The following is a 12,513-nucleotide window of genomic DNA, read 5'->3' as shown; positions in this document are numbered from 1 at the left end:
TTTCACAGGTTCATTTTAGTATCGTTATTTTAGTATCGTCCATTGCATCCCCCAAACAATGCAGCTGGTTTATTTTCAGGGCTGTCAATTCTCATTCTGTATTCAGGGCAAATTCTCATCCTGGAAATGCTCTTTTCAGATCATGCAGTGTGTTCCTGTTATAGATATTGGGGTGAGATTCCTCAGGTTCAGCATCCTCCTGCCCAGTGCCTGCTTCCTGAGCAACCTGGATCCCCTCATGTGTTTGAAGTCTAAGCTGGCTCTGTCCTTTAATATTGTGCTCAGGGTTAATGCCCTCTATTAAGCCAAGAAAAATGTTTTTCTTAACCTATATATACACTATCTTCCTTCTTAAAGGTTGTTTTGAATTGAGTGTGCCTTAGTTGTAACCCACTTAAAATGATTGCAAACACGTAAAGAACCCGTTTTTGAGAGTTTGGGGATTTGTCCTTTAAAGACTCTGAGTTTGTGAGCACACACTGAGCCCCTTAACTGCCCTGCTTGTTCTGAAACAGCCACGAGCTCAGTTCACCCAGTGCCTCTCAGTGTCCTGGGCAGGAGCTGTGGCTCAGCTTCTGCTCTGCTCAGCGTGGCTGGAGGGCAGCATCACACAATCTGTATTCCAGAGACAGCCCGGGTATTGACATTGATTCAATTGATATTAATGTCACTGGCCAAATCAGCTCACTTGTAGCTGGCCAGGCTGGTAATTAGAGTGGATCCATATGCCACTAGCTTTTTATGTCACTGGTCTGGGGGGAATTTTCTTTTTCAGAAAGCAACGGTCGGCATAAGAAATACATTGGTGATTTCTTTTTAAACAGCATAACAAGTAATGCTGCCCAGCTAGAAATGGGCTGCAATATAGTCTCAAATTCTACTTGCTGTGTGATCCCAAGACCTCAAATTATTACAATTTTCAAATTCATCACCATCATCATCCTTACTTTTCTAACAATTAGAAATCCCAAATAAGACCTGTCCTGATCCTCTAAAATATACTGCATCAGTAACCATGATAAAAACCAGAGTAGGAATAAGAAAGATAACTGGCCCAGCATGTGGCTTAAGCCCAGTTTGAGAACCAAAAGATTCAAGTTTGCCCAGTTTCTCATTTACTGGATTGCACTGTCTCCCGAAGGGCTAAAACTTTGATTAGTCCCTGGCATTCCATTTTAAAATTTGACAGATTATTGATTCATTATTCAAAAGCTTGTTTTAATTGAGGGCTCTTATGACAGTTGTGGTCAAACATTTCAGAATTAATCTATAATGGTGTCAGGGTTTCAGTCTCGCTGGAAGCAAGTCCAGGCAGAGGCAGACACAAATGTCCCCAATTAGTTAACCCAGTCTTCTCCACACATACAGCAGGGTCAAATCACTCAGCAGACCTATTTTTACCCTGAGTTGCCTACACTGATACACTGCAGCCATGGATAAGAACAGAATGAAACATTGTAAAAGCAACATGAGGGTGAGAATATTGAATGTAAAATTGGTATTACTTATTTAGCTGGGATTTTTCATGAAAATAACACAGGCAAGTTTTATGGCACTACAGCAGCAATAACTACTTTGTCAAAGAGGCCTCATAAGGGAGAAGGGCTCTAGAATTTCTAAATGTGGGTGTTTTTTTGTGTGGCTTTACTAGGAGTCATGTTCCAAATGTAGAATGAAACTGCAGAGCACCCATGCAGGAGTAAAGCCTACATCAATATGACATAATTTGCAAAAACTGGGGAGGGATGCAAAGGGGAAACTTCTTCAGAGGTTCTGGTGATCAGCAGGTATTGATTGTAAAGGCTCTCATTTAATTTAGAGTGTTACTATCGTGGCAAAACACTTTTGGCAGGATTTCACCTGTGTGATTGTGTAAGCACATACTATAAGAGGGAGAGGGTGGGAGGGGAAGTGTGTCTTATTTACTGTAGCTTTTGTATTATCTCCAAGCTTTCTGGTTCTGACCAACAGAGTCACCTCATCTTTGCTGGAAGCTGAGGGGGTGTGTTTGCTTATAAGCAGTACAGTCACAGTCACAGGGATCTGGCTTTAGATGAAGAGGTTTGAATTACAGCAGCAGTGCACCAGTGGCAGCATAAAGCCTAGCACAGGGTACAAAACAGGCTTCACTGGCACACACAGAGCTTGATTCTGCCTTGCTATGACTCCTTCCATTAGCAAAACATCTTCATTAAAATCGGTTCAGCTGTGTCCACTCTACACAGTAGTCACTGCAGATGTGGTTTGCAATTTGCACTGTGTATCAGGGATCATTATACAGACACGTCCAGCACTCCATATTTTATCTGTAACAGCGAGCAGCTTGGGAAAACAGAGGAAAGCACTTAGTATGCACTGGGCTTCTTTTAATGCAGAGTAGCAGCTGGCAGTAAGGTGAAGTTGTTTAACATAGCAGTGTATTTGTGACTCTAGTCAATGCTTTGAGTATTAAGGCTGAGATGTCTATTTTTAAACAGTGAGATGAAAAGAACTCAGGACTGTCTCACTTACTTCTGGCTGTGGGTTCTGGTCTCAGCTATCACTAAGCTCTAAATGGAAACAACACCTTAAATAAATGCTTCAGTTTGGCCTTCTCCTAGCAGCACCATTGCTAGGAGATGTGGAAGGACTTTGAAAGATCCTTGGAGACCTGCAGAATGGTTATGCTGAAATAACTTCCATGCCCACACAGTCCTGATTTGTTCTCCTGTAAATGTCCTTGCATCCAACCTCTGCCAGTGAGCCTGCTGTTAACAAACTTTGACTGAAAAGCTGATATTTTTGCAATACCATAGTTTTAGCCATTAAACCTGAACAGTCTAGGACTCGATCCAGTTTAGGTATTTACAGCACTTTAATGTCATTCAATTTTCAAGTACTACAATTTTTGACTCAAAATTGTGGTCACTGAAAGAAATACCAATAACTTTGTTCCAGAACAACTTCACAAACTATTTGTTTAGGAGAAGCTGCTGCCAGGAGAGGAGAGGGTGGTCCCAGCCCTATTCCTGTTCTGTCTTTTGGCATCTTTTCTGCAACTGCCTGCAAGGTTGCCACTTAGTACAATGTGGATGCTTATCCTCTCTGACAAGCATTGAATTATGTCACACAAAGTGTTGAAACACTGTCTGGCTTCCAGCTACTACAATGCAATTGTAGCATGGCCCAGATTTGAACTAGGAATAAAAGGCTCTCCAGAAATTGTCAAGAGGTAGAGTTTTACAGGGCAGGCTTATAGGAGAATTTGGTTATGTCTTTGTAAAAATTTTGGTATCAGCTTAAATGCCTATAAACATGCATATTTAAAACAAGGCTCATTAAGGAGCCTCAAATTGTCCTGTTCTGGAAGTATGGAACCCCTGTTACTCTTGTTCCTCCTTAGGCCTTATCTGCTTGAGGTGGAGGGACAGAGTAACTGCACATGGCCAGGCTGTAAGTGCCATCAGGCAAAGCCACAGTTAACTCTGTAAAGCTGTTTCAAGTTTGGGTAATCCACATTTTTTAAAAAAATCCCTGCACTCTTTGGCTGAACAATGGAGAACAAATGCTGCAGGGCATAAGTGGTACAGCTACTTTCAGAGTGCTGCTCTTTGCTGTCCTGTGAAGCTGAGGGTGAAGATGCACCCCCAGGACCTGGCCATTGCCATGGCCACAGGGAACAGCGTGCCGAGGCAACCAAGACAGAGCAAAGCCCATTTGGGATATTTCTACAATCTGGGGGAAAGCTGGAAGGAGTTCCATTCCAGGCATTAGGACTGTCTCTAAATTAATAATTTCTAACATTCACTGATGTTTATGAGGCCCAAAGAACAGCTGTACATCAGTGATGCTCAAATCACTTTGTGTCTGCTGCTGAATCTCTCAGCCTAAGCCACACGACGTGGCACATGTGTCCTTCTCACATGTGCCAATGTGTCCTCACATGTGCCAATGTGTTCTCACATGTGTCAATGTGTCCTTCTCACACGTGCCAATGTGTCCCGTGACAGTGTTCACAGGGGTCCGAGGAAGAGGGAAGAGACGAGGATCTGACTCCATGTTTCAGAAGGCTGATTTATTATTTTATGATATATATTACATTAAAACTATACTAAAAGAATAGAAGAAAGGATTTCATCAGAAGGCTAGCTAAGAGTAGAAAAAGAAGGAATGATAACAAAAGCTTGTGTCTGGGACAGAGAGTCTGAGCTAGCTGACTGTGATTGGCCATTAATTAGAAACAATTAATTGAGACTAATCACACTTGTTGCATTCCACAGCAGCAGATAACCATTGTTGACATTTTGTTTCTGAGGCTTCTCAGCTTATCAGGAGGAAAAAATCCTAAGGAAAGGATTTTTCATAAAATGTGTCTGTGACAGTGTCCTTCTCCAGGGGAAGCAGCAGCACTTGGCCCTTCCTGTATGACACAGGGGGCGCTTTTCTTCCATGACCATCCTGTAGGAGCAGCAATTCCAGGTGTGCTCCATGCAGGCAGCATTTGGAGGCAGCCAGCTGCCTTTGCACAGACCCTTCTGATCATTCCCTCCTGTCCATCAGCCTGCCAGCTCCTCTGGAATGTAACCCCAGGGCTTGTGATTGCTTTGGCAGGAGCACTATGGAGGGCTGAAGGGGCTCAGCATGGCCTGGATCGGGGACGGCAACAACGTCCTGCACTCCTTCATGATGAGTGCCGCAAAGCTGGGAATGCACCTGAGGATTGCCACTCCCAGGGTAAGAAAAAGCAAACCCGTGGAGAAAGGAAGGCAAACTGCACCCAGGCTTGTCTCAAACACTCAGACATTGCTCAAGGGCCCAGCTGGGAGTGCCTGCATCTATCTTGAGTGCCTGTTTTCAGAACCAAGGTACAAAATCCAGTTATTTGGATGCGGAGCAGGAGTGATTCCACTGAGTCCAACATCAGAAATGGGAATACATGACAGGAGTATAAATCACGGAGGATCACAATTCCATCTGATAAAGCCTCTTAAAGCCATCCAATGCACTCTCCCTGTCTAAAAAAAAAATAAATTAAGCCTGTTCCAGATAGGTGGAAGTGTTGCATCTCATTTCATGTAAATTGGTGGTGCAGCATTTTAGAATGTTGCATCATGATACAATATAAAATATTTTTTAAATCAGTTTAGAACAAAAAAAAAAAAGTTGTATATGCATTTAATTCTGTAATTGTCAAAATACATTTTTCTTATGTTTTTAGAACAATTTTCACCACTTTATCTCCAAAATAAACTTTCAACAAAATCAACATAGTTTCCTCAAGTTTTACAGTTCTGAAAGGTATTCTTCTTCTATGGCCAATGGTTCAAAAAGTATTTTTCTAACCATTCTTATTAATTAGTGAAGATCTAACACATGTCCATGATGTCTTACCCATCATCTCTTTTGTCAGGGCTTTGAACCAGACCTCAGGATAACTAAAATAACTGAACAGAACTCCAAAGAGGTAGGAGCCTAAGAAACAGCCTAGTAGAATAGTTTGAATAGAGTTTATTTTCATTATAAATGAAGTTCCTTGTCTTAGAGATCTTCCTTATTTTATTCCATTAGTATGGTACCAAGTTACTTCTCACAACAGACCCTTTGGAAGCTGCAGACAGTGCCAATGTCTTAGTCACAGACACATGGATAAGCATGGGACAAGAAGAGGAGAAGAAAGAAAGACTAAAGGCCTTTCAAGGCTATCAGATTACAATGCAGGTAAAAACTGAGATTTTGGGTTTTATTTATGTTTTTACACTTTCCACATCACTATAGGACACAAAACAACATGACACACACACACACCACTGTTCTCAAGGTGAAAAGGGGGAAGTTTATTTTCTGACTCCAACATTTATAGATTTTTAAAAGTGACAGTGGATTGGAGGGTGAAAGTGCCACCCCTCGATCACACTGGACAAACCAACAGTCTATCAAATTTCTCTTCTTCCATAAAGGAATGAAAAACAATAAGTTATTTACAGAAAGTGTGTGAGAAAGTTCATTACAAGAATGTAAACATCAGAAGGTTTAGAATATCTTAAAAAATCAGAGCAATACTTTGCATTTATAAGAATCAATATCAACCAAGCATGAGTTTGGAGGGTTTTTGAGTAGGGCCATGGAAAAGCCTCATACAAACCTCCCTCCAGCTGAGAAAACTCACAGAGATAACAAAGTTTGAGTTATGTCATACACTCCACATGGCTTGGCCTCTTTCAGAGCTTCCCAATGGGATCCAGCTCCATAACATGTGCAGCAGAGGGGGTTTCACTCCACTTCTAAACTCAGAGAAATTGGAGTGACTTTTTGACTTTTGTGAAGTCAGCATTGAACTCTTACAGACTTGCATGGAGATATTCCCATCTTATTCACAGATGAGGAATTCTTTTGAAGTCTATGGAATTCTTCTGAGTTCATCATCCAAGTAACCAGAGTGGGAGTTAATATAAAATTTGTTAACTTTTTTACTAGCTAAGGATTTTACTAATGTCCTCACATATGTCTGTATTTTATATGTTTTTTAATCTACAGACTGCAAAAGCTGCTGCTTCCAACTGGACTTTTTTACACTGTTTACCTAGAAAGCCTGAAGAAGTTGATGATGAAGTATTTTATTCTCCTCAGTCACTGGTTTTCCAGGAGGCTGAAAACAGAAAATGGACAATTATGGTAAGAAAAAAAAGAAAAGAAGATAACATTATTTGGAGGTTAGGGTCAATTCTGTTCTGCCTTACATAACAGGTTTGGATTCAACCTGGTTCCACAATGAATAGTGAACGTTAAAACATATGTTTCAAATTTACCCCAGAGCACATCACAATTTTAACTATAGGCAACATTAGTAGCACAAATACTTCTGGGCACAAATGTGATCTATTTTGGTGGTATTCTGCTGTTGCTTGACCCAGGTTTTATCACTAAGTGAAATCTACAATATAAACTGTCACTTTTTTTGGTAATTAAATCACTGGATTTCCTCTAATGATTAACTCAACTTCTCAATTAAAACATGTTAAATGCTGAGGTCCCAGGGTCTGGTTTAGAAACTGCAGTTTCCCAAACACTTAAAGGCAGTTATTTTCTCTCAGGAAAAGCTGCTGCTGACACCAATGGGAACTTTCCCTGAGAAAATGCTTGAAGAGCAAAGATTTGAAAGATCCTGAAAGGTTATGGTGTGGGTGACACTGTGTGATCATGGGAACCATGAGGGACACTTGGCATTTAACATAAACCATAACTCCCCTCTCAGCATTCCTAGAATTTCAGAAAATTACTGCCAGATCTCAGTACCCTATTATTTATTTTTGGCCTTAGATCTACCAAGCTGACAAAGGCTAGAGAAAACTTTCAGAGGTGAAACGAAAAACAGAGAGGGCATTGTCAGAGTTCTGAGATGAAGCCTAGATGTGCTCCAAATGAATAAATAAGGGGTTTAGTGTTGTGTTTGCTAAAACCTCAGATATTGGACACAGTCAAAATTACTAACAAATTTGTGTTAAATTCATAGTTTTGTCCTTAAACTTCAACAAAATGCTTGGATTTTTTGTTGTAATTTTGCAATGTTTCTATTTGCCCTAAACATTATTTTTTAAAAAAGAAAAGAAGCCTTTTATTTTGTGTTCCAGATGCACATTTTGGGGGGGGAGGAGGGAGTTGAAAGGAAAATGTCACCTTTGTATTTTATCAACCTATAAAAATAATGAATGTATGGGTCTTGTTTATATAGTATTCTCTACTACTTGTAGCACAGAGAGCAAACTGAAGAACAGATTATTTGCTCAGCTGGAGATGCAAGCAGGGCTGAGTGCAGCCAGGAATGGGCAGCACTGAGGGGCTGCTCAGCTGTAATTCAGGCACCTCTGTGTGCCTGGCTGGCTCTGGCTATCAGCTTCTCTGAGTCTGGATTGAAGGCATTTGAGACAATTGTCCATGTTTGGACTCAGGTGTTTATTATTTCTTATCAGTAAAACAGTCTCACAACCGTGAGTTTGGCACCTTTTCATTAGAAGGCACAAAATGGCAACAATCTCTTGTTACAAGGGCTTCTAAGACTAAACTATCCAATGAAGAACTGACACCTGGATTATTTTCCCTTTTCACCCAATAACTGATCCCAAAGAGCTGCAATGGGGACTTTTCTGCCCAATTACAAAATGCCACCCAAACCCATGAAGAAGAAGGAAGAAGAAGGTAAAGAAGAATAATTTGCCTCCACCCTAAAACCTCCATCTTGCTTCCATCCACAACATACTAAAAATCCCAAAACCTAAATTTCTCACCAAGTGATGCACCTACACTGCTCTCTATAATCTATTTCACACTTTTGTGGATTCCAGTCTATTCTGGAGTTTAGGAAACTTTCTCCATGAATGAGGGTCAAAGCCAGTGCTCCCCTGGGAGCACTCCAGAGCAGACAGAAATATTCCCAATGCCCTGGGTTTCCACACCTGGCAGTGATGAGGGGAAAGGAAGGACAGCAGGACCACAGCCCCTGGAGAACCCTCACAAACCCAGTGCTGGGCCAGAATAACAATGTGCAGTCAGACCTTGCTGTGAAATCACAGCACCAGGTAAAGAACCAGGTAAAGCCTTGCCAAGGCCAGGCAAGTGTGGGATTTGTTGTGAGCACAGGCATGGGAGGGGCAGCAGAGCTGCTGCAACACCACATTTCATCTGCCTGACTAAATCACTGCCATTTCACAGCTGTGCCTAAGGCTGGGCAAGCAGGGCAGCAGGGCTGCATGGCACACTCTAACCTCAGTGAGGAATTTCCATGTTTCACTACAGAAAGTACAGCTAAACTGGGGTAAATTTCAGAGTCCATGTTCTGGTGTGGCTCTCACTGATGCTAATGGAAAGTGCTGGAATCCACAAGCCAGCCCTTGTGATGTCTGGGTACCTACAGCATCTCCTAGAAGTAGCTGAGAATACATCACAACATGCCAAAAAGGCCTCAGCATTTGATCTAAATGCTTGTGTGAATTGCTCCTAAGCTGTCCATTAATATATTTTGTCCACACTGAGAAAATCTATCAGCTACAATACAGAACATCCTAACTGATTTTCAGCTCTTGCCTGATTCATCATAAGAAATTCTAGCAAATAAATCTAAGTGTACCATTTTTGTCAGGATAATAACTTTCAACACAAGGCTTCAGAGCTGGAAAATATTTCCCCCTTATTTATTTTTATGGAGTATCTGTTTCCAATGTGATTGGATTTTTTTTCTTCTCTTCCTCCTCTAGGCTGTCATGGTTTCCCTGCTGACAGATTACTCACCACAGCTACAAAAACCCACATTTTGATGCTTGGATTCCTGCCAGGAGAAAAATATTCCTCATCAGCAGAATATTCTGGTCTGCAAACACATAGATCTTCTTCAGAAAGGACCAGGGCAATGAGTGATTTTTTTTTTTTAAATAAAACCATATATTTAGCTGTATAATATTGCATTACAGTTCTGAAAATGTTCAAGACAATAAACACCATTGCAGAAGCTGCTTTTCATCTGGGTACTCCAAGCTGGCCCTCCTATTGGGGATCAGTATCATGGAAAACATTCCAAGGTTGCACCTTAATGGTTGGGTCTACCAGCAGCATAGGCATGGTACAGTCTAAGTGTAGGTGTGGGGGGCTTGCACTCTGTGATATTGATGCCTAAAGATTTTTAGCTTTTTCATATATTTGTAGTTTTGTAGATTTTTAATATGTAGTTGTATAGTTTCTAGTGCTTTTCCTGTCCCTCTCTCACATTTTAGGACAATAAGCTAACCCTTTCTAACACATTCTTGAAATTCTGTTTAGTCTGTTTCTCAAGAAGGGAATTTCTAACAAGGACATCTTGTTTTTCACCAGAATTTGAGAGACATAACAACATATAGGACAAAAAAATACCCCTGGACAAGCTCCAGAGGGGCAGACCCAAGGGTGGGTTACTGGGGCAACTGATCTCTGATTGATGTACCTGCTGGATGTACTAATAAATTAACTTTATAAAAATTGTAGAAATCCTGTATCACATGTGTTCAGAGCCATTTTTGTGCACCTGAAAGCTTTCATTAAAGAATTGCTTTTTATCTTACCACTCTTAATGTTGTTTGGAAAGTTTTGTCTTTTGATTCCAGGCAGCAATATGACAGACATAAAATTAAAATGCTGATCTTGGGAAGAGTGTGTGGAGCAGCAGTGCTGCAGTTTGCCTTGGCTGTCTGCATTTCCTGGGCACCCTGGCTCCTGTTTCTGTTCTGCAACCAACCTCCAAATCCCACTCCTGTGTGACACCAAAAATATAGAGAACTTGTGAGCATTATCCTCCTCCATGACATTCCTGTGGGCTGCTGCAGGGGATACTGCTGTGGAATTGGAATAGAGCTGTTTCCACGGAGCTGGATGCAGCAAAGAGAGACAGCCAGAAGGAACTGGTTCATTCTGTGCCCATCTCCCCTAGAGCTTCATTCCCCAAACAGAATTTTGGCTAAAGAATTAATTATTCTAATTTTTTTTTTCTAAAGCAAACTTGAGGGGCACCACATGATGAAACTGATGCAGCTTCTTTGCAGAAATTGCTGCATTTTGCCTTGCACTGTAACACAGCATACATTTCAGCTACTCCTTCTCAGCAGCAAACAAATTCATGACATTTATAGCTTTTGTGATATCTGGGTATGTACATGTAATATTTCAGGTAAAGCTTTGAGTTGACTATTAACAAACATCTTCTCTGTTATTGCTAAATAGTTTCACTTTTTTTTTTTCTCCTTACCTAATAGTGACAATGTCTGTGATATTTAAAAAAAAGTCTGCAAATGGGTTTGCATTTTCTGACCAGCTGCAAAACATTATTCAGTTCCTTTCCAAATTGGAGTTCACTGCAGAGCCACACATCACTGAAATGAAAATAAAGATACTTTTTTCCCTATCTATTTACAATTGATTTCTTGGTTTTCAGGCATTTGTGTGCCTTGTTAAGATTAACATTTTCCTTTACAACATTACAAGGGTTTCAATAATTCAATGAACATTTACACTTCAGCAGAGATATAGCTGCATCAATGATGTAGGAATAGGGTATGTGCTAGAAATCAATGTTTTACTTCCCAGTTCAACATGTAGAGGAAAATGCATGGAATACAGTATATTTCTGTATATGGTTGCAGTAAGTCCTGTTTTTTGAATTACGTTCCAGTTCAGCAAGGTATGTAGAAGTATGATTGGTCCTCTTGGACCTGGTGAGCTGTTCATGTGCTCAAATTTGAAGATGTCCTCATTGACCTGATTTTAGTGCTGTCTGAGAGTAAGACAGCTCACTTTGCTAGTCCTTTCATAAAAGCCACATTAATATCAGTTTTATGGTGTTGCTCAATGTACTGTTAGTGAAGTCACACACATTTATAACACCAAAGCTGCACAGTTAAATGTTTCAGGGTGAACAGTTTAACAATCCTGCTCCTCTTTTGATTCTCAGTGCTCTGATTAGAGCCAGCATGCATCTTGGTTATTGCTGACTCTTTTTGTACTCAGGAATCTGAGCAGGATGCCAGGCAGCTGAATCCCCTTGACATTTTTATAACACATGCACAGAGCTGCTGGCACAGTGTGTGAGTTAGAGGGTCCAACATTTCCAGGAGGGTGATTTCACTTCGTTCTATTCTTCTGTGAACACAGAAGGATGGCGGCTCCTGCTCTGTCTTGCACAAACTGCTCACACCATGAGCTGTTCTGCTGCTTTACAGAAATACTGGGTGGACTTCACACATCTGAGCTCTGGATCCCGCTGTATGGAATCACTGAACCTCCTACACCCTCCTCCATGTGCAATACCCAGCCTGTGTGCTGGGAGCCAAAACCACCCCAGCAGGCAGATTTATGGAACATGTGTAGACTGCTGGCACAGTGCTCACAGAGCAGATCTGACACTTCCTAGAGGCATTGGATTGGTACCAAATAGACTTTCTGCCCCACAGACCCTGAAATGTGGTGCCCTGAAGGGTTTCTGTTGTGCCTGTAGGGACTTTCACTGCCTTGACATACAGCAGAAAAGCACTGCAAGGATTAATCCACTTGGGCAGGTTAAGCATCCTGGGATTGCTGAGTGGTAGCTGTGGTAGTGTGCAAGACAGCATTATGATGCCACCCAGACTCCTCATTAATTCATTACTTGAATTTACTAGTGATGACTGCAAATGTGGTGAATAAGGAAAACAGCAATAATGTAGGGAGATTTTCTACAGGGGAAAACAGTTTATCAGCATTCAAAGGGCTTAAACCAAATGCATAACAGGTAGCACAACTAATAGCTTACAGTGTTTTTCATTTTTCATTACATTTATTATGCTTTAATCAGTAGGAGTGCTGTTTTCATTGCTGAGTGTACTTGAAGGACAGGGTATTGTTTTCTCTGTGTTTTTACAGAGATGCTCCTGCCTGGCTCCTGATAGCCCAGACCTTCCTTCCACAAAAGTCCTGCTCTTCTGTGTGACCCAGAGAACAGCCCTGGGTCAGTTCAGGTCTCTATCGAGTCATACCCACATC

The 12,513-nt window shown here is 41.1% G+C and overlaps 1 protein-coding gene across 1 annotated transcript in view; it reads left to right on the top strand.

The window, feature by feature from the left end:
• The window catches only part of OTC (ornithine transcarbamylase), a 31,062-nt gene extending 21,592 nt beyond the window's left edge, over positions 1 to 9,470 (top strand). Inside the window, 5 exon segments of the mRNA XM_036385733.1 lie at positions 4,591 to 4,713; positions 5,390 to 5,443; positions 5,548 to 5,697; positions 6,514 to 6,651; positions 9,228 to 9,470. Of these exon segments, the coding sequence (XP_036241626.1) occupies positions 4,591 to 4,713; positions 5,390 to 5,443; positions 5,548 to 5,697; positions 6,514 to 6,651; positions 9,228 to 9,287 (525 nt within the window). The 3' untranslated portion in view covers positions 9,288 to 9,470.
• The last annotated feature ends 3,043 nt before the right edge of the window (positions 9,471 to 12,513 follow it).

Source organism: Molothrus ater, chromosome 2 (assembly GCF_012460135.2).
Source record: "Molothrus ater isolate BHLD 08-10-18 breed brown headed cowbird chromosome 2, BPBGC_Mater_1.1, whole genome shotgun sequence".
NCBI classification, from domain to species: Eukaryota; Metazoa; Chordata; class Aves; order Passeriformes; family Icteridae; genus Molothrus; species Molothrus ater.
The sequence above is the reverse complement of the archived record's forward strand: the minus strand, read 5'-3'. Positions and strand labels throughout refer to the sequence as shown.